Raw genomic sequence first — 22,436 nt, forward strand, 5'->3', positions numbered from 1 at the left:
CCTGGGTGACAGCTCCACTGCCAGTTGCTTCACTGGGCACAAGCTCGGCAGGAATGGCTGGCCTTGGCCTTGGGGAAACTGAGGGAAAAAGGCTAAAACGAAACTCTGACCTGCTGTTCCCTGAAGGCCTTTCTCTAGGTTCTCCTTGACTCACTTTGGACTAACCCAGAGAAGGGACTGAGTGGAAATGTGAGTCCCTCCTTCTCTGGAGCTCAGTGGGCAAAGGTGTGCAGGGGCTAGGGCTGTGGGTGACACAGCAGCTGGAACCCCTGGGACCTGCTCTTCTGGAGCTCCTGCCTTCCCAGGCTGGCGCCAGTGGCCCAACACACGCTGGGCCCCCTGGCAGGCCGATGCAATTCCTAAGCACTCAAAACAAACAGAAGTAAAACACAGCACAGAGCCCAGCGGAGCCCAGGCCCACCCCCCACCCCCCAGCCGCTGGAATCCAGGTGGAAAAGCCGGCATGGCCCCCACCCTCGCCTGCCTGCAGTTCCTTTTCAAGGCATTGTTGGAAAGCAGGGTGGGGCTCAGTACTACCCCCTCAGCTGCGCCCACAAAATGCTGGTACTCAGAACCAACAGTGCCTTTGATGCTCTCCAGAGGAGAAAGTGGGGGGGGGGGGTGCGCAGTGAGGCAGAGGGCGGCCCGGCTCTGTGCAGTCCAGTAGCTGCCCCGAGGAAACCCTTTCAAAGAGCTTGTCTCCTGTGGTCTTCAGAGAATGGCACGGTTTGCCGTCTGTTTATTTCTGATTTAAAGAAAAATATTTTTGAGAACAACACCGTCACCACCCCCTTGTCTCTGATGGCCTGCGTCCTTAGGGAGGAGGAGTGCAAAGGCCTGCAAAGAAACGGCGACTCGAGGGTGCTGGGAGGCTTGTGTTTCCCCTTCTCCCACGGGGCTGCTTCCCACCCCTGCGCAGCAGATTGCTCATGGCCTAGAAGGCAGGGATGTGGAAGGGGGATAAACTGAGGGCAGAAACTTTGGGTGCGTCTTAGTCAAAAGCCCTGGCAGGAGGCCACACCCACCTCTCTCTTCCCCACCATCACAGCCTCCCTCATCACCCGCACATCCATCCTCCCATCCTCTCAACCAGTGCCCACCCCGTGGGTCCTGCCCAGGCCAAAGCCAACCAGGTGGTCCCTAAAAATAGGGGTGGCAGGGAAGAGCCCCGATGAGTGGGCTCCCTTCCCCCAGCCATCACTACTGATGGCAACAGCACCATCCTGATGGTGGTGGTGGCCCCAAGGCTTGCTTTGCTGAGCGCCGTCTGACAGTCTCGCTTAGGCCTCACGACTCACCGATGAGTTGATATTTTCCCCCATTCTACCCATAAAGCACCTGAGGCCCAGAGGAAGCTGTCCAAGTGCAGCTGTCCAGGGCAGCCGGCACTCAAACCCAGCTCAGTGAGCCCAGGGCCCATGCTCCTACACTCCATGCCCGGCTCTGCAGAAACACCGCACCTGCCCCTCAGGCCGCTGCGTGCTGAATCCCCGTCCTGCCACACCCGGCCAGCACAGCCGCAGCTCCCGCTGCAGCCAGCTTGGCAGCTCTGACATTGTCCTAGTCAGTGACAAGCTAGGGTGACAGGCCTCGCTTTAGCTGCCGTCAGTGTCCAGACTAGAATCCCAGCACTGGAAGGCTGACATAGCTAGGTCCAAGAGCTGGCATGGCCCCAGCAGCTTAGACGAAGGCCAGGCCCCAGGAAGAGCTGCAGCGCTGGCCAGCAGCCACCCTTCTCCTCCTGAGCCCCCTGGCTCAGGGTGCTGGGAAAATCCACCTTCTCTGAGGTACACTGGGTGGGCAGGAGCACAGGCTTTGGGCTGGTCAGACTGAAATTCAGTCAACAGTGGCTATTCAGCTATTCAATGTCTGCTCCTTTATCTCCTTTATTCCTTCTGCCCTGATTACTGCCCACCTGCTTGGCACCAGGCCTGTCAGTGCAGAGATGACCATCACTCACCCAGCCTGCTCTCCAGCCACTCACAGCAAAGCCCAGTGGGGGAGCCAAGACCGAGCTACTGCCATTCCTAGCCTAGGACAGTTATGAAAGCACTTTGCAATCTGCAACAGACAGCTCGCTGGTTGTAATCCCTTGCACACTAAAAATGAACAGCCTGGTGGATACATTTTTTTTGTCCTCCCAGATTCATTCTTGTTTTGGAGGCACCTCCTGCCCATGCTGCCCTAAGCCCCCTACACCCACATCCCCAGTGGTGCGATGGTGGAGTGTCAGGATGGGTAGAAAGATCCTGATGCCAGACACTCTCCCATCCCCCGGGCTCAATGGGGCCCTGCAACCTCTGCAAAACCCAAGCCTGCTCTGGCCAGCAAGGGCAGCTCACTGCTCTGCTGAAAAGCTGAGAGCTGTGCCCGCGGGGTGGCGTCTGAACCATCATCAGTCATGCCCTGGCATGGAAAGCACGAGAGTTGTTCCTCTCCAGTCTGTGCTGAATGTTCTATTTCCAAGGCTTTATGCCTGAGGGAAAGCAACAGAGTCACAGAGAGGCCACTTGAGCCCCCAGCAGAGCAGAGCCACGTGATGCCTTTGCAGCGGTGGCTCTGGGGAGGGAGCTTTCTTGCAGGGATGTTTTCTTGCTTTCTCTCCCTGTGTCTGTGTTCCCAGAAGGACAATGCAGTGGTCCTTGACATGCCGTGAGTCCAGCAAAGGGCGGAGCACTCTGGGGAGGCCCAAAATCTGGAGGGGAATTTGTCCTGCAGCCTGACGAGCGGCCTGAACTGGAGCTGCCTGTGTTCCCCTGAGCTTGAGGCTGCAGCTTGAAGCCTTGGGCACTTGTGCTGCCCAGGGCTCCTGCGAGGGCACCCTGGGCAGGTGGCAATATATTTAGTCTTTGGGCAGCAATTATCATGCACACACAAACAAAAAGGCTGTGGAAGATACTAATTGTCCTCAAACTAGCCAAGTCCATTTTGACTCATTTGAAATAGCGGGTTTAATTTAATCCCTTATTTCCAATTTGGTGCATCACCAAGATCTTATTTGCACAAAACACCTGATTATAATAATTACAAGCTTGGAAAGCTGTCTTCATCTGTGTCTAAAGAAAGGGACCAACCAGTTACCTCCTCGGTGATGCCACCCTTCTCGGAGGGCCGGCCCCAGTGGGCTCCTAATCGCCACGACTCCAGCAACAGCAGGGATGGGGGACGCGGGGCCTGTTGGCACATCCTCTCCCAGCAGGAAAGAGGGCCCGGTGTTAGAGCGCAGGCTGCTCACTCCCAGCACATGCAGGCCTTCCCGGCTAGCCGGCATTATCTGCAGTGGCACCAGCTCATAGGGGTAGTGATGGCCATAGGTGGCCTTGCCTGCCAGGACCTCTGTAGCCCTCCTCCTGGCATGTGGCAACTACGAGGTCATGTTAGGATTTTCACTGCGCCCCGAGCGCTTGGAGAGCAGGCCTGCTTTCCTGCCTGTGTCCCAGCCCGTGGCAGTCGCTCAGAGGGTGTTTGTTGATTTTGATACAGCGGAGGACGGGTTATTATGGTAGGAAGTATGTCAGTAATGGCAATCTCTGTCTCCTGCCAGCCTGAGGGCTGGGAGCGGGAGCAGGTGCCTTTGAGGAGCTGCCTAAGGGGGCAGTGTAGCCTGGGCTCTTGGGGGAAGGGGTGTCGGCAGGGCCATGGGCAGATGGGCTAGAGCTGCCACCAGAGGGGCCCCACCTGAGCTGTCTAGAGTAGGGAGACGGAGGGCACTGGGCCACCTCCTGCAGCTGTGTCTGTGCTCAGCGGTCCGTCCTGGGAGAAAGTTAGATCCAACTGGTGGGGCGAAGAGTTCAATGCCAGCCTCCAGAGTGAGGCCTTTGATCTTCAAAGGAAACCAGGAGAAGAGGAAACCAGGCTTGTAGAAGTGGCCGTCAAGGTTCAGTGCGTGAGAGCACAACATTGACCAGGAAGGCCCCTCAGCAGCCCAGAGGCGCTTGGTGGGGTGTGCACCTGGCCCCAGACAGCCAGACACGCTCAGTCCCAGCCCACCTCTGGCCAACCTTCCAGCAGCGCTGGCACCAGGCAGTGGCTGCTTCCTGAGCTGCTTTTGGCTTCCTGGGCACTGGGAAGAGGCCAATGTTTCACTCCCTTGTGAAGCCTGAGTTGGCAGCCCCTGGCCAGTCTGTGATGTCTCCCTGAGCAGCTCCAGCTTTAGGAATTAATTCCAGTAACCAGATTGCTTGATAAGCTTCAAGGTCATCTGGAAATGGTAACTGTTCCTGCATTAGGAATATAAATCCAAGGATGGCCTGGAAATTTCCAAGCCCACAAGAACCCTAGCAGCTCCCAGACACCCACTGCTGAGGGTGATGGGTTGGATTAGCCCATGCCTTGTTCTCGGCTGGTGTTATGGGGGCTTGTTGACTTGCCCCCAGTCATATACCCAGGAGCCCCCTTAGCATGTTACACCCAGATTCAGCAGCTTGCACTTTCTAAACCAAAGGACAACTGTCCTTGGCTCCAGCAGGGGGAGGACAGGTAATTGCTGCTGAGGGTGGTCTCCTCCAGGTCTCACTGTGCCAACCCCTGTCCTCCTGGGTTGCCACATCTCATTGGTCCGATTTCTGGCTAAGCAGACCCCTAGTCTATCGGCACCTGCGGCCATCCCAAACCTTGAGATCACAGCCACCCCGTGGGCCACCACACAAAGGCCAGAGGCCCTGCCAGGCTTTGGGTGACTATACAGGATACTCGCAAACCATGGGCCCTGTTGGCAAAAGCTGTGTCCTGGAGAGGAGCCGTCTCCTGATCATATCCAAGGTTGGCGGGGAGGGAAGAGCAGCCAAGTCAGCAGTCAGTGGTTGGAGAAAGGAAAGCGAAGACAAAGATGCAGGAGGCAGAGGAGCCCCTTTTGCATTGCTCAGACTAACTGGGTTAGTGCCTAAGGGGCTCTGGGCTTGTCCTTAAAGAGACAGAGGCAGAGAGAACCGGTGGAGAACAGAGGAGGCTCTGGCCTCAGCCAGACCTGGGCTGGCCTGCAGTCCAGATTCCTGTGAGCAGGACACGTGGCCGAGCACAAGTGCCTAGTGTGGGGTCTGTTGAGAGAAAACACTCCAGGAAGAGGACAAAAGCAGCACGAGCAGCCCCGCAGCAGAGCCTGACAGGACTGGCATTGTTGTCTCCAGCTGCAGCCAAGCCACACAGGAGGCCTCTGTCTGGCTCACCAGGTGACTTGTCTCGAATCAGCCATTTGCCAGACACACAGTACGTGTCTCCCCTCCTGGCAGGGCCACTCAGAAAAAGCCGGTGTGTGATCAAAAATCTTGATGGACTGAGAAATCCACGCCTTGAAGGAATGATAAGGAAGTTTTATTAAAATAATGAAAGATCAAGGAATTCAGTGTAAAAAGCTAAAAACTTCTTAAGGCTCATAGACAAGGGCTTGGGAAATAGTCAACCTTGCTTGTTATTAAAGAGACAGGTTTCATCAAGGAGGGACATTCTGTGTTTATGAAATTAGCAAAAACAAAGACTGATAGTGGGGTCCACTGAAACCACTGATGGCCCATTAAGTGACATAGCCCTTTAGGGATATAACTTGCAAACTATTCGGTGGACCTTAAAAAAGCCTCATGTCCGCTGACCCAACACCACCGCTTTGGGGGAGTTTGCCCAAAAGGAAGAATTTCCAAATGGTTGTCAGGCAGGTTCCACTGAGCCTGGGATGGGGGTGAGAAGTGGTGAGGAGCCCATAGGGAACTTGGTGCCTCCCCCTGGGCCCTGCCCTCAGCTGCTCCCTTTTATCTGTTTATACCCAGAATATGTGGGTGTCCTCAGTGAGATTCTGTTTAGACAGAGGTCTCCAGGGCTGTAAAAAAAAAAAAAAAAAAAAAGATTTGAAGCCCCCTGGCCGAAGACAGTGAAGAGGTGCTATCTGGAGAGAGGTTCACTGCAGTGTGACATAGGAGAGCACAGAGAGAGGGTCCCGCCCAGTGTCCCCAGCAAGGGGAGAGCGTGTCCATTGGCTGGAGGAGCACAGACACCAGCAGTGGTGTCACCTTAGAAACCTGCTGATGATAAGATCCCGGAGACCAACACACACACCCTGATGAAAACCTTGTAAAACGGCGGCTGAGCCTGGGTAAGGTGGGGACATCGAGAGGGGGACAATGAGAGAGCGGGTTTGGTGAGGATGGGGGGCCTGTGAGCAATTTAAAGTCTGTTCTGATCATTACAACAACGCCACCAAAGACATTTCTTTAGGTCAAAAGGCAAAGATAAGAGATGCTCTTCCGAGCAGCAGCAGGGGTCAGCGGGACGCGGGACTAGCCCCTGGGTCCGTGCAGACTGGGGTTCCCCTGCCTCCCTCTGAGGTGTTAAGTATTCTGGGAACCAGTGGAAATTGCCATTTTTATCATTCACAAATGACTGACGGCTGGCAATTTCATGTGGTTCAAGTGACTATTTTTGAACTGCTACCCAGGACAAGAAGAACTTGAGCTCTTGCCTTTCCGGCGTGCCCAGCCCCATGCCTCCCTCCAAGGAGCTTCCTGAAGCTCGGGGACAAATAGGAAGCCCCAGCTTTAGCTGTGTCCGACTGTCCGTCTGCCTCTCTGTCTCTCCCACACTGCAGGCCCTGATCCTCCATCAGCTGGGTCGCTACAGCCTGGCGGAGAAGATCCTCCGGGACGCAGTGCAGGTGAACTCGACGGCCCACGAGGTCTGGAACGGGCTGGGCGAGGTCCTCCAAGCTCAGGGCAACGACGCGGCGGCCACGGAGTGCTTCCTCACGGCCTTGGAGCTGGAGGCCAGCAGCCCCGCCGTGCCCTTCACCATCATTCCCCGCGTGCTCTGAGCCGGCACCGCCAGCCTCACTGCCCCTCAGGCGGAGGAGGCCCCGCCGCGGGCGCCCCGGGGGCCAGGCCCGCCGCCCCAGGCCACGGACGCCCGTGCTGGTGACCGCTGCTGCCTGCCAACCAAACACCCCTCACCGCTCTCCTCACGTCATTTCCGCCAACCCACTGCGTTTTTGAATCTACCTACATTGTTCAAAATGGATTATGTGCCATATTTGGTTAGTTGACATCTGAGTTTTAAGTACAATGATTATGGAATTAATCAGCAAACGTAGAAGATGATATTCAAAGTTAAAATTCAGTGACAGAACAGATTATTTTTATCAGAGCTGTAAAGAAAACTCTTCTCTCCCCATCACCGCTCCTGCCCCACCCGTGGCCCAGAAACCAAATGTGAACCTTCGTTTCCCACCTCAGTACTAGTCCACGCCAGGACACCAGCTGACAGGTTCTTGGTTTTGTTGTCAATAATTGTATCATGTGATGAATTACTGTCCTCACTTAGAACAAAACCTGAGTCCAAGAATATTTATATTTTACCAATATATGCCTGTTACAAGAGAAGGAAATATGAGTTATTTAAGTTTAACTTTTTTATGTGAATTCAGAGTTTATTTATCGATGGAAATATGTACAAAGAAGCTTCAAATGGAATATTTACCGACATTCCTTATACATGACAGACACTTGGCTAAATGGGAAGATGATGTTAATAATAAAATGATTTTTAAATGGACCCCTCCCTGGCCTGTGTCATTCGGGAAAGCCCACAGACCCAAGAGAGGTTAAGATTCAGTCTGGGCTACGTGGCCGTCTGCCACTGGGGCTGCTCTGAATGGGCCAGCCTGTGGCACTAGGAGGCCCAGCCCTGACTTTAGTTTGGGAATTCACCTTCCCCAGCTCTGTGTGGTCGAGGATTGGCGTGTGGGACAGACCTGGCCAGTGAACATGTAGTACTCGCTAACCACAGAGAACCAGAAATCAGCAGGAGACCTGAGGGGACCCAATCAGTGGGAACTGCAAAGAAAGTTCTCTCCGAGGGTGAGGCTGGAACTGCAGTACCTTCCTTCTACCACCATGTGGGAAGGACGTAGAGTGAGGTCAAATATGAAGCTACAGATTGAATCCAACCGGCAATGGTAAAGACCCAGATCCAGCGGGAACCTGGGCCAGCCTCTGATCTCCCCGGGCTGCTAAATGGAGCAGCTATCAGGCGGCCCCACTGACCAGGACCCTAGGAATTGTCGGGGGAGGCTAAGTTCTGAACTAAGCTACCCTGTGGTCTCGAGGCCTCCACGCAGGCTGGGCACACGCTCCCTGATTCACTGGGAAGGCAGTTGGGAGGGCAGCTGAGTTCTGGGGGTAGACCACAGGCAGAAGCCCGCTGTGGACAGAATGGGTGTGGCCTTCCCCGGTGGGGGGGGGGGCTGGCATCTAGCTATGGGTGGTCACAAGGCATGGAATTTGCAACCTGGAACACTAGCTGAAAAGAGCAGATGCTCCGGTGGGGGAAACTCACCCTGCTGGAGAGGCAGGCTCCAGCACTGCCAATCTGCAGGAACCCGAGGAGAGCAGGACCAGGAAGGCAGGGGGCTGGGGCCACCACAGATAATGGGCAGGCACCATACCAGCCCGTTTCCCAAGCCAGCTCTGTGTCAGGCCCTCACCTGGGGGCCCAGGTGGGGCTCCTCTCTGCTGGCCCACCATCCGCCCCCTCCGTGTGTCCCCCCTCCGTCCACGTGGCTCTAGGACAGACCCGGAACCTAGGCTCTATGAGCCCCCACTTCAGTGGCTGGTTTAGGTTTGGGCAGGTGGCCCAAGCTGGACTGATGGGAGACCCCTCTGGAGCACCCGCTGAGGGTGAGCATGGGAGGAGATGGGGAGTTGGAGGCAACTGAGCAGAAGAGGAAAGAATCTTTAAAGGAAGGATCTTAGGGCCAGGATGAAGTTGTGCCCTGCATGTGAAGTGGGCAGGTCCTGGGCTCACCCCCAAGGCTGCAGCTCCTCTTTCCCTGGGTGGGAACCAAGACCCCCAATCCCCCGTGCCCCTTCCCTAAGGGAGGCGTGTGTGTCCATGACTGGAACCACAAGGGACAGCCCCCAGATGCCTCCAGGTGATCACTTGTTTCTCCTTCTGGATCAGCTGAAGGCTTGGGAACAACAGAAGGGAACTCAAGGCAGGCCCAGTCACTCCTTGCCCTCCAGCCCCCTCCCCACCCACCTCCAGCCATTGAGACCTTGCTGGGGTACTCCCTCTGGGGAGACGGGCAGTGGGCAGGCTGCACTGGGTTGTGAGGACCCTGTTCCTGCCACTGGCCTTCCTCCCACACATGTGGTCACTCATTTCCTGCTGCCCCGACTGTGACCAGCTGGAACCCGGAAAAGGACATCCTGCAAATGTCTGACATCAGCAATGGCTCTTCTGGAAAGTTCGGGTGGCCAGGGTGAGGTGAGGTCCCCTCTTCAAGGCCCTGACCTGGGAACCCATTTGTGCTCTAGTCCTGCCTGGGGGTGTCCAGGACTTGAGTCACAGTCCCACTCTGGGCCTCGGGTTCTGACATACTGGCACCCTGCCCAATCTGCCTTCCGAGCTGAGATGTGAGTCACCAGGCAGCTGCAGGCTGTGGGGTGCCCGGCAGGGTCCATATGAGACCATGGGGCCAGGCTGCAGCAGGCCCATCCCCCACATTCATGGCTTAGGCCCTGAGGGGAGCTAGCTACAGGAAGGTAGCATGCTGGTGGGAGTGGGGGGCACTTCTGGAGGACTGTCTGGACCCAGGAGCTTCAGCTGGCTAGCTGGGCCACCCTAGGTGTCCACACCTCTCCCTGCTTCCCCTTCTCCTGCTGGTTGGCCCCTGACCCCCTGAGGACAATAGGGCTTCCTGGTGACTACTGGGCTACAGGTCACACAGATCTGGCTGGCATCCAGCTCTGGGTGGTCACGTCACCTCCAGGGGAGAAGGAACTTCAACTCTTTCTCAACGTGGGGGCAACACCTCCCCCACGGGGCTGTGGGCATGTTAATGTCCCCACAGTGAAGCAAGGTGCCTGGGCGAAGAGGTCCTTCCTTCTTCCTGCCCAGACAAGGTGAGAGGTGACGGGCCCTGGACACACCCAGGGCCCTGGATCAGGAGGGACAGGGGGATGTGCTGGCTCCTGCCCTCCTCTCTCCTCCTCCACAGGCCTCAATTCCCCTCAAGTTCCTCACTGTCCAGCAGTCAGGGTCTCAGGGGTGCAGAGGTGCAGCTGGTAGCTTCTCCTCACCTGTCCTTCTCAGCTCCAGGGGATCATCTTCAGAGCTGGGGTCCAGCCACCGCCTGTGTAGGGGGCGGTGGCCTCTGCAGGGTGCTATAACTGCCTGTGGTCCACAGGCTCAGACTATAGGCCCAAGTGGGCCTGGCTGCCCACTCTCTGAGGAACTTCAGGCTTCACTGATCGTCTCTGAGTCCCAGTTTCTCATCTGTTGAATGGGCAGGACAAAGTCACTGTAAAGATTCAAGGTGTGTGTGAAACCCAAGCCTAGAGCTTGGATGCTTCAGCTCACTCAGCAGAGCCTGAGCTCCATTACCTTTACTTCAGGCTAAAGTCTGTCCCTCCCCTGCAGCACCCCTCCTCTGTCCAGTCCCCCAGGCCATGGCCCGGTAATGGGGGATTCCAGCCCGAACTACAGTCTTGCTGACCTTCCACAGCACCTGGGAAGGTACAGACCCCCATCTCCTCCAAGGCTTCCTGGAACCCCAGTCCCACACGGAACCCCCATCCCAGTAACAACTAGGCCTCCCTCTTTCGTTAGTTACCATGTAGGGAGCACCCCTGCACCTGAGGAGGTCAGGGTCAAGTTGGGGACTGGGGAGATGGACATCAGCAAAGAGAGGTGTGAAGAGCAAAACAAGTGCTGGAGCAGGTTCTGAGTGGGGGTGGGGGTGGCTTCCCCGAGGGGGTGGGGGTGCCTCTGTGAGGTTTGACTTTGAGTGGCAGGAAAGTGCTGCCGTGATGGACGTGGGCATCTGGAGTCCTCTCCCCAAAAGGAGCAAGTGTGCAAACCAGGAAGCCGAGGCCCTGCCATTTCTGCCAGACAGCTGGGCCCACCCCCAGGCAGACAGGGGGACCAGGCCACGTGCAGGGGAGATCTGCTCACTCAGCTGGACATGGGCCAGCGCCCCCTCTCCTGAGGGCTTTCCAATATGGTTGTTCAAAGGTAACTAAGCTATTTTTGACAGATATTTGTATTGAACCCCCCAGGAGTCTTATAAACAAAATTAAAGAAGAAAACAGGTTGAACTAAAAAACAATGAGATTTTTCAGGACAGTATTTTTTTTAATTGTCTGCCTTTCAAGTTTATCAAGTCATTTTATAAACTTCATTGTATTGAACTTCTTGAACCTGGGGGGCTCCTGTCCACCCTGCCAGATGCTCACAGCCCCTGTCTGGACTGAAACTAGCTCACCCAATTTTTTTTTTTTAAATAACAAACAGCTTCTCTTCCATAGCACTGTTTTCGCTTACCATGGCTGCTGTAGCCACAAGCTCAGGGCCTTAACACACCACATGCTTAGAGTCCCGGAGGCCAGGAGTCTGAGATGGGCCTGGGGCTCAACTCAAGGTGTCTCAAAGAAGCTCCCTCACCCATTCCTTGGTTTTTGGCCTCCTTCCAGCTCCAAAATCAGGCCACTCTGACCTCTGACCTTTGCCGCATTTCCTTCACCAAACCCGACTCCTGCCTCCCTTTCCAAAGTAAGGATTCCTCGTGACCCACGTGGGTCATCCTGTCTGGAGATCTTTAATCACAACTGCAAAGTCCCTTTGGCTGCAGAAGTTCACATATTCATAAGACCCAAAGATTCGGATGTGGACATCTTCAGGACCTCATCCTGCTGACCCCACCCACCCTGCAGAAATAGAAATAGAAAGATAAAGGTCATTGCCTTCCACCATCTGGCCCTTATCGCCTCAGCACTTTGGTCTGTTGCTTTCCCACATTTTCCTAGGAGTGTATATTTTTTAATGATGTGCAATCATACTAAATATAAACTTATAGACCTTTTCGCTTAATAGTCTCTGGTCATTAAACCCTAGAGACAAGGTAAAGACAGTGAAACCTTCCATCACATGGCTCCACCATAAATCATTTAACCTGCCCCAATTGTCAGCCACGTAGGTGGTCTCCCCTAGTCAGATAGCAAGGGGGTCACGAGCACTGGCCGGCAGGGAGGGGAGGTGTGCTGTGCCTCAGACACACGACTAGCTCACGTGATCTTCACCATAGCCTGCAAGGTGGAGACGCCATTGCCGTGGAGAATGAAGCTGCCTCAGGAGATGAGGAACTTACCACCCCCGGCTGGGCTGCTCTGGAAGGACTTAACCCCAGGGCACCTGACTCCAGAACCCACACTCTCAGCCACTCCACACGTGTTCCCCCAGCTCCTCCTCTGGCTAGACTTCGAGGAGGAATGGCGGGCCAGAGCTCACAATTGACCGAGGGCTTGCTATGTGCAGGAACCATCATACACGCCTCCCATGGCTTAACTCATTCACCCCTCGGATTCTGTGCGGGGCCTGTACCCTGAGCAGAGCCGAGCTGGTCAGCTGGAAGTGCCGGAGTCTGCCAGGTGGCTCTGTGTGGACGCTGGTCAACTGGAGGGGGGTGGACAGGGGCGCCAAGAATGTGAGCTGCAGGCTGGCCAAACCAGCAACAAAAGCGGCAAGCAGATGCCACGCACGTCCCGTCCAGGCTGGGAGGGACCCCGCTCTCTGGCATCTCAGTCCAAGCAGCACCGGTGTGAAAGGGCCACCATGGGTGCTGGTGACTGATTCAGGATTCAGCCTCCCTCCTGCTGAGATCAGGCAGCACAGTCCTCCTGGGAGCCTTTGCTTGTGGGGTGCTTACTCCTTGGCGGGGCAGGAGCAACTGGGCCCGTTAGAGGTGGCAGGATGATAGTCCAGCCCATCCACATAGTGTGGACGACACTGCTAACTTCACTGCTCACGAGTGTTTCTCCCTCCACTGTCCTCACTAGCACACCTGGGCCTGGTGGGACACGCAGTCTCATGTGTTGCTTAACATCAGGGGCAGTTCTATGGCTGTGGGAACATCTCAGAGTGTATTACACACACCTAGAAGGTGGCACCTATAATACACCTCAGCTCCAAGTCGCGGCAGCAGCGACCCCCACTGTACCGGTGGTCTCTGGTTGACCAAGCATGACAGCAGCAACTGAACAGGTCCTGGGGGTCATGTGTCCACGGGCTTCTGATTGGAGCCCTTCAGATGCCAGCCAGCAGCCCTGGAGCATGACCTCCCGATTAGAAGTCCTTCAATGCTGCCCGCTCATCTCTAGATGTGCATGGAGAGTAACGCGATGTTGGGCTGCCCTGGCGGACCTAGATGAGTAATTATAGACAATGCAAAAGGCAACTAAAAGAGTTATGTGCATTTTAGAGATGGAAAACCCTGAGTCAGGTGGTCAGGTGGCTTCCCAAAGAGTGTAACCTGTATCCTTCCGCCCAGGATCCAGCTGACCCCACCCCCCCATCCACGGCCTCCCTCAGAATCAGGGCAGAAGCCAGCAATGTCTGTAACGCTGTTGATATGAATTAATGAAGTGCCCTACACCGCACACGTTTACCTGTAGGAGGAGGCTGTGTCAACGCACTGTGAGGACCCTTTCCTAACTGGCCTATAAACAGCTGGAACCCCAAATCTGCCCTCCAGCCTTTCCGCAGCTCCATCATAGAGTGTGGGGTCATCTGCCCTTTTGACACCACCTATTCTTGCCTCCCCAGGTCATGCAGGTAAGTGGGAAGCGGCAGGTGTCCTGCATACTGTCTAGAGGCAGAGAAACCTTTGCACACCCAGAAATCTTTATCATCCATTCAGCCTCTGGCACCTCGCCTGGCAACACACACCTGCTGTGCTTCATGCTGAGCCAGGCCCTCCTTCCAGGTCTCTGCCCTGCGCCAGGGCCAAGGCCATAGTCCTCTGACTGTGGTGTCATCTGAGGTGAATGACCTTCCTTTCCGGGCCCCGGGTTCCTCACCTGTACAAAGGGTACAAAAGGTCTGACTAAGTGATCCGCGGTTCCCTGTCACGTTAAACTTCGCCCTGCTCAGGGACTCTTGGGGCCTCTCCCGGAGGGACCACAGTAGGGCTGGCGATAAGGCGAAGTGTCAGGGTGAAGATGCGCACTGGTGTGACTTGGGGAATTTAAAGACCTGAGTGTGGGCTTAGTGACGCGTCCGAAGCCAGCACTTGGAAAAGGGAAAATGGTAATGTTACGGGGGAGAGACCAGGCAGACACCACCTGAGCCGAGTGGTGAAGGTGAAGGTCGCTTGGTGGGTCAAGCAAATAGGATGAAATGGGATCAGGGGGCCCTTCACCTCCACGTCTTCTTCCCCAGCCCCCGTCATCCTATTCTGGTCCTGAGAAAACACCGGAAAAACTCAAACTGAGGAATGTCTACAAATATATTCTAAACCTACTCCTCAAATTGTCGAGAACATGAAGAACAAACTGACATGAGCCAGAGAAGCCTCTGGAGACATAACAGCTACATATTGGGAAGATTCCCCTGAGGGGGCCCCTGCAGCAAGAAAGAAACAGCAGTGTCAAAAAGTGGGGAGTCTGGATGAAGTCTGGAGTTTAATCAATGCAATGCCCCATGCCCCCGTGGTTGTGATAAGCCTACCAGGGCATATAAGGTGTTGATATTAGAGGTAGCCCTGCCTGAGGGACATATAAGTATCTAGATTATCTCTGCAACTTCTCAGTGACTCTAAAATTATTTCAAAATTTAAAGTTGTTTTTTTTTTTTAAGTGTGATCTGCAGCAGCAGCAATGAAGAGATGTTAGTCCTGCGGGAAATGCAAGTCTAAACCTCAGTGAGATCTCGCTTCACACCCACTAGGATGTCTCTATCAAAAAGACTGACAATAACAAGTGTTGGCAAGAACCTGGAGAAATTGGAGCTTTTATTTACTGCTGGTGGGAATGCAAGCTGGGGCCGTCACTTTGGAAAAACAATTGGGATGTTTCTTTAAAACTTAAACATAAGGCTACCCCCCTTCCAGGTGTGTACCTAGAAGAAAAGGAAAGATCTGTCCCTGCAGACTTTTGTGCATGAAGCTTCAGAGCTGCTTGATTCATAACAGCCAAAAGCTGAGAAAAGCTCAAATATTCATCAGCAAATGAATAGACAAGCCAATTTGGTCTGTCCTCTGTAATGGCAATAAAAAGAATGAACGAATGGGTCTCCAAGCTATGAAGAACAAACGAAGCCAGTTCAAGGACAGGAGGGAGAGCAGCGCATGGTTTCATTTACATAAGGCTCCAGGAAAGGTGAACTAATCTATAGTGACAGAAAGCAGACCTCTGGTTGCCAGGAGCAGGCGAGGAGCGAGGGGGCAGAGAGGAGCAGGCGGGAGGGGTTACAAAGAGAATAAGCAAACCTCGAGCCCTAAAGGATGCGCTCGCTATTTTAATTGCATCGACAGCTTCATGGGTATTACGCGGATGTCAAAGCAATTTAAACTCTTCACTTTCAATATGTGTCCATTACACCTCAATAGAGCTGTTGCTGGCGTATTGTTATGTGGAGTCTGGGGATGGAGAGGAGGACCTGTCCTCAGTCGCCCTGCCTGGAACAGGGGGTGATCCATGTGTGCCTCGCACCCCCCTGAGAGCCCAGGCTGAGGGGGAGCCCGAGACACACCCTGCCTCTGGAGATCCCAGGGCTGAGCAGCAGTGGCAAGGCCCGACCTCTGCTCCCCCAGAGAGGGGACCACGTGGTCACCCCCCCAGTGGATAGAGGATAGAGGGGATCCTTTACTTACTTACTAACTTACTCTTTTTGATTCCGGAATAAAAAAAAAATGCATGATGCTACATATACTTTGGGGATTTTTCAACACAATTGTCTAAAAATAGCCTGGGCCACTACAGCCCGATTCCTTTTTAGGAAGGGTTTAGGCAACCCAGTCCATCCTGGCGGCCAGCTCAGGAAGCAGAGTCTTGGCTGGCACAGGCCCGGGGCCTTGACCATGGGCGGGGGGCCTTGGGGACCCTTCCTCTGCTCAGGGCAGCCCCTTCTGTCTCCCACCTCACGAGAACCAGTCTGCCAGGGGTATGTGGTGGAGCAGGAGGAGACTTCCTCGTCCTCACTGCTCCCTGGCTGCACCCACACCCAGTGCATTCAGCCCCTAGCTACGGCGGGCCATGGGCACCTGCATGGTTGCTCTGTGCCTCAGTTTCCCCAGCTGGGAAGTGGAGTGCTTCACTACCTTCTCCACTCCCACTAAGAACCCTGAGGGGAGGGCTGCATCTCACTCAAGGACCCCCAACTGAGAAGCACACATGGGGGCCCATTCCAGTCTTAAATCTGGCAGCCCGCACCCTTTCCTTTCTGTCAAATTGTATCTTTGAGACACCCTACAGACAAGCTATCGCAGAGACAAGGTCCCTCATATACGCGGGGGCCCCAGGCTGAGCTGTGCACACCTGCCCTTGCCTGTGCTGGAGTGGACAGGTCAGGCTCAAGACCCACCTGAGCCCCATGCAGGCACCAGTGCCCTGCATCGCCTCGGGGGGAACACCTGTGCACCTCCGGGCTGCAGTAAGACCCCGCAAAGACAGTGTCCAGACTTGCTGACAACATTTCGTGATTGATAATCCTCACAACCAACCTCTGAGGGAGATACCCATGTTACATCCTGCTAGCGATATAATACATGACTGAACGGTGGTCCCCCAAATTCATATGTTGAAGCCCAAAGTCCCCAGTACTTTTGAATGTGACTTTTGAGCCTGGGACCTTTAAAGCAGAGATTAAACTAAAGAGGTTCTGTGAGTAGGCCCTCATCCCATCTGGTGGTGTCCTCAGGGAGGCCATCGGGACCCAGGCACCAAGGGAAGAACAGGTGTGAACACGGAGAGGGTGGCCAGGTGCAGGCCAAAGGGAGACACCTCAGAGGAAAGCAACCTTGGCCTGGGGCATCCAGCTACCAGGACTGTGAGGAAATAAATATCATTTAAGCCCCTTCCTTCCTCCCCCACCACCCATCTGTGGGACTTTGTTATGGGCCCCAAGCAAGCCCTGTGTCCTTTGCAGAGGACAAGGACGAGTCTCAGATGGGGGTCAGGAATGGACTGTGGGCACTGACCAGCTGCGTGCCCAGCAGCGGGGACCTAAGTCAACCGCAGATTCCACACACTTAGCTGGAAGGACTGACTCTTAGGGGCGAACTCCTAGAAAGGTGTCCCCCATGACACTGTTGGGGGATTGCACTGTAAGTGGGGGCAGCCATCATGGGAAGTGATCCGAATTACCTAAAAAAGGGGAATATCGCATGACCCAGCGATCCCACTCTTGGCATGTAAGAACATGAAACCATCAACTCAAACTAGCTGCTTAGCAGTGTTCACCGCAGCGCTGTCTGCGGTGGCCAAGCCGCAGAAGCAACCTAAGCGCCCACCGCTGGGGGGTTGGACGAGGCGCCCACACTCTGGAATACTGTTAACTGATGCCCTCTGCAGCAAGGGGAGGAGCGTGAGGATTACGTAGCATCAGGCCGGTCAGACGGACAAAGACATACGTTGGACGCTTACAGGGTGGAGGATTCAACCAAGTGAAATAGTCACAAAAGCTAAGCAGGCCCGAGGGAGCAGCGTGAGGTTCCTGAGGTTAAGAGGGAGGAAGGAGGGAGGAAGGGTCAAGTGAGGGGTGGGGGGGAATGAGCAGGGGGGGGTGCAGGGGGGGGTGAAGGGGGGTGCGGGGGGGTGCAGGGGTGGGGTAGGATTGCCTCAGCTGTGTTTGGGCTTCATCCCTTCTCCTTTTGTCTGAAACAATAGTGTGATGAGTCCGCCACGGGCTCGAGTGTGTTATTTCCCTGCTGACTGGAGACAAGCTGTGTGCTGTTGACTTGGGAAATGTTATTATAAATTATATATCCCACAGTGAACCTCTGCTAAATAAATTATTGGCGAGATAAATCTCAGTCTCTGAGCATAATTTCTGCCCCCCGCCCCCCTGCAGACAAATGAGACCCAGGTGCTGATGAGAGGCTGGGGCAGGATTTGAACCCAGGCTTTTTCCACCAAGGAGTCTGGAAAGGGAAGCTTCAGTCCCCCCAGGTCCCTGCCCCAGCTCTGGCCATGGTAAGGCCATGGCAGCACACGGGGCCTGCGGAGCGGCCTCTGCCCACAGCCAGCCAGTGGCCCAGAGCGGGAGGGACAGAGTGATGGAAGCAGGCCACTCGGGATGCTCCATCTGCCCACTGACCAACTGGCCGGGGGAGGTGTTGGGCCCAGAGCCCCTGTCCTCTCCCCTGCCACCTCCTGCTGGTGCTCCCTAGTCCCAGCCCTGTGGGGTCCACGCTCTGCTCTGCCTGGGGACCCCGCCTGGGTGGGGACTCCTGCACAGCCCTTCCCAGCGCAACCCTGGAGCATGGACAGCAGGATGCTGGGACTTCGCAGGGGCCACCAGACATGCAGTATATTAGGAGAGAAAATGTGTGATTGGGGTCCTGCACCCCAAGTCAGAGGGGTGACAAGGGAGGGCAGAGGGAAGGGTCTGGGCTTGGAGCCAGCAGGTCTTGGGGACTCTCCAACTCACGGCTGTTTCAGGCAAAATATGTAATGGCCCCAGTTTCTACATCTCTAAAGTGGGGAGCAGAGCTCCCCGACTCACAACGGGCAACGGAGGGGGTGGGCCATCACTCCCAACATCCCAGCTTCCATCTCCTCAGCTGCCGCCCCTAGGGCTGCTGTCGCCCTGGCAACCAGCACAGGCGCAGGACCTGAGCCAAAGACCGGCTCCTCCATCACCCAGTGCAGGGCAAGGTCTCTCTTTGAGGGCTCTGGCTGCCTCTGACTTTACAGAGAGGTCGAAGGAGGGCAGAGAGTGGCATGGAGCCTGATTGTGTCTGCAGGAAAGGGCAGGATGGGCTGGGGACCAAGGAGGAGACTCACCCTGCCTTAACGTCCCCTGAAGAACATGCACCTCCCTTGGGGAACAGTGATGGGGCAGAAATTCCCAAGGCCAAGCAAGGCCTGTGACTGGGAGACAGAGGGAGCCCAGGGTCCCTGGCAACAGCACAGCTGCCTCCATTCGTCACCATGGCCGCCAGGACCAGGCGCCTAGAGGCAGCCATTCCTGACCTCGGCCCTGCGTCCTCCAGGCAACGCTTCTCCTCCTGCTACCCCAGCTGGTTTCCTGTGAACGCCCCTCCCCGTGCTGGTTCCTGCACCCTCAGGGACATCCCCACCTGTCCTCCCACTTGGCAGAGGGGCTGGAAACTCTGGGTGGTGTTTTCTCCATAACAACGGCCAAAACAATAAGATGAAGAGTCTGCCCTTAGATTGCACTTACCATGCCATTTTACATTTGGTTTTGTTCTATAACATTAGTGAATACACCAGATGGGATTTTTCGAGACCCAGGACAACATTTCTTTGATTCCGGGGGCTTCCATCTGTCTCGGAAGGTCCAGTTTCTCCCAGTGTCTGGGGCACCGTCCCCGAGACCAGCAGAGCATGGCAGGGACGGTGCGTGCTCAGTCACTCCGTCGTGGGCCTTGCCCTGTGTTCAGCTTCCTCCTTCTCATCTGGTTTGCAGCCCTCGATCTTTCATGACTGTGCACAAGATCTGGCTGAGGGGAAGCTTTTGTGTGTCCCCAGGGCATGTCCGAGGTCAGGGGGAGCAGCCCACGGTCCTGCTGGCGGAGGTCAGGGCGACTCTACTTTGCAACCACTGTCATCGGGAAGAGACGAGCTGTGGTTCAGGAAAGCTCCGTTTTGAATGGGAAATAAATGTTTTAAGATCTGCTTGTTGCCACCCGTTTGACTGCTGCCTCCGTCGGCGTCCTACCAGACACCCAGGAAATGCTTTACTTGTGTTGCCTACACCCCTTCTGCTGCTTCTATGGGGTCTCAGCCAGGGGCCCCGTGAGCCTGCCCATAGCAGCCTGGCGCGCCGGCCACTGGGCACCGCCACAAGCCAGTCACAGCCCAGAGAGCACTGGGTCCCTTTCCGCTGGCTCAGGGCTTGGCGGAGGAAGCAGAGAGTGGAGAATGTGTCAGCTTCTCTGCTCGCATCAGAGGCTACAGCAGAGAACCCAGACATGCTGGATTGGAGCCCCAACTCTACCCTGGGTCAGCCGCGTGAGCTTGGGTCTGCCCCATGCCCTCCCAGCTTTGTCATCTATAAATAGGAGGGCAGTGACAGAACCTAACTCATCCGCACGCTGCAAAAACCCAGCACAGCCGCGTGTGGAAGTGTCAGGGCCTGGGGCAGCGAGCAGCCCCTGGGGCACATGCGGGGCGAAGCAGGTCTCTGTTCATCCGGTCCCTCGTCCTGTCTCTGCACCTGCTTCTCCGGCCAGGGCCTGAAAGAAGGGGCTATGGGAGGATGCTTCCACCACTGCAGTGCCTCCTGCAGGCCAGGTGTGGCCCGGGCATGGGGGACCATGGGACAGCAGGGTCAAGCCAAGGGTGCCCCCGCCGCTCTGTGATGTCGGGCAGGTCACAGCTAGTCCCGATTGCCACCTGTCTTGTGAGGGGCTCAGGCTGGTGCTGCCCCTCCCACCCCAAATACGTTTGTGAGCTGTGCGAAGCAGCAGTGATCTCAGGAGGACTTCCTCTCTGGGGCCCGCTCCTCGTGGGGTCCCTGGCCCTGCCACATGGCCGTCCCCAAGAGGCTGGACACTTGCTCAAGGCCTCAGAAGTAACCAAGCCCTGCATGAGGGGCCCAGCCACCACCACCCTTCTGTGCCTTACTCCCCAGCCTCCACCTACACCCCCAGAAATTCTCCCCAAGGTCCTGGGAGGGGGCCAGGTTTATCACATTGTTTGTTTTATCACATTGTTTGTCACAAGTGTTTGGCTTTGTCCTATTACGAACAATTTTTCCCTCTCCTTGGCTGTACATTCTTTTAATGACTTTTTGGCTTGGAGCCCAAGTGGGATCAAAGACCCCCTGGTTTGGGGGGAGGAGGGGCGCAGGACAGTGTGGTTCGAGGCCTGCAGAGTGTGGGCGAGCCCAGCAGGTGGGAGCTCCAGAACCTCCTTCGGCCAGAGATGCAGAAGGGAAGGTGAGGACGAGGAACAGGAGGTGGAGAGAGGCTCCCTTGGGGGGAGGTGAGAGCGGAGGGTTTTCTAGGTGTTTGCCATGAGAGGGCAATCTCTGGGTCAGCGCTTGACGCCCCTGTGGCCCCACGTCAGAGACCACCTGAAAGATCTGCCCTGGCGAGGAAGAGGGTGAGGTGGAGCCTGGGACTGTCCCTGGGAGTGTCCTACATCCTTGCCTCCCTCATCCTGCCTCCCTCCTTCTCACGCCTCCCTCAAGGCTGGGCCCAGCTGGAGATGCCTGGAAAACACCCTTTGTTTGGGGTCTCGGCATCAAAGGAAAGGAAGCTCTCTTCAGAAGCAGCTGCACCCAAACTGGCCCTGAAGGTGCCAGGAGGCGAACGGGTCAGGGAACTGGAGAACACACCTGCTGGGGGCAGCCTGGAGCAACCCGTGGGCGAGACTAGCCCTGGTAAACAGGAGGGAGGCGTGCAGCCCCTGGGAGCAGTTGCGATGCTGCTGTTGATGTTGTTTTGGAGAAGGGAGCAGGAGGCCTTTGCTGTGGAGGCCCTAGGGCCCTGGGGAGATAAGGGAGCCAGAGGGAACTGTCCCACGGGGGCCTGCATGACTGGCCGGTGTGTAATGCATACACACCCTCGCACACCTTGCACACACACACACACACACACACCCTGCACACGCACACCCTGCACATATACCCTGTGCACATAAGCTCTGCATATACCCCAGTGAACATAGACACATATGTGCAGCCCTCCAACCTCTGGGGTGTGGTGGGAAGCCAGACAGAGAAGCCCCAGCTTCACTGCCTCTTGGCTTGAGACTGGCCTATCACTTTACTCCTGTGAGCCTCACCTTCCCGTCTACCAGGCAGAGCTACTTGCCCTACCCCTGCTTATTACAAGGTTAGACATATTATTTGCCATGATTTAGACTCACATTAGTCATCGAGACTCTCCCCCATATAGTGAAGGAAACTACTTTTCAGAGAGATCAGGGAGGACCCCAAGGGCATGGGCCAGATCAGAGGGTCTGACTGAATCACATCTGACGCAGAGACAAGGTGCATGCACACTGCACACCCTCCACACACACCCATGCAGGTAGGCAACCACATGCTTACCACACACACACACACACAGACACACGATGCTGACAGTGGTCACCAGTTGGTGCTCTACAGAAGCTCTCCCTGAGCAGGTCATACCTTACTGCCTCCCTGATGAGGTTGGATGCAAGTCACAGAATCTGCCCAAACCACAAGGACAGTGGCTGAGGGTTTAACAGGGGCCCGGGGCACTGGGGGCCTCAGTGTGTCTTGGCAACTCAATGAAGTCACTAAAGACCCAGGTTCTTTCCATCTCTGTCCACCGTCCTGATGCCACATCATTGTAAGATGGCTGCCATGGCTCCGGACATCATGCCTGCCCTCCAGCATGAAAGAAGAGGAAAGGTGGTTTAAGAGAACTGTGTTTTTCACATTAAATAAGCAGGAAGCAACAAATGTTGGCTAAGATATGGAGAAAAAGGAACTCCCCTGCACTACTGGTGGGAATGCAA

General features: G+C 55.5%; 1 protein-coding gene across 4 annotated transcripts in view; it reads left to right on the top strand.

Annotated features, from left to right (window-relative positions):
- Positions 1-7,531, top strand: part of TTC7B (tetratricopeptide repeat domain 7B) — a 216,069-nt gene extending 208,538 nt beyond the window's left edge. For 3 of the 4 annotated variants that reach the window (XM_037503711.2, XM_054691628.1, XM_037503712.2), the window contains one exon: positions 6,575-7,531. In XM_037503711.2, the coding sequence (XP_037359608.1) occupies positions 6,575-6,796 (222 nt within the window). In that variant the 3' untranslated portion in view covers positions 6,797-7,531. The remainder of the gene's footprint in view (positions 1-6,574) is intronic. The other variant, XM_054691639.1, reaches the window with a different exon arrangement.
- Positions 7,532-22,436: the final 14,905 nt, after the last annotated feature.

The sequence above is a fragment of the Talpa occidentalis genome, unplaced genomic scaffold (assembly GCF_014898055.3).
Source record: "Talpa occidentalis isolate TD23 unplaced genomic scaffold, MPIMG_talOcc4v2.1 talOcc4.11, whole genome shotgun sequence".
In the NCBI taxonomy this organism is placed as follows: Eukaryota; Metazoa; Chordata; class Mammalia; order Eulipotyphla; family Talpidae; genus Talpa; species Talpa occidentalis.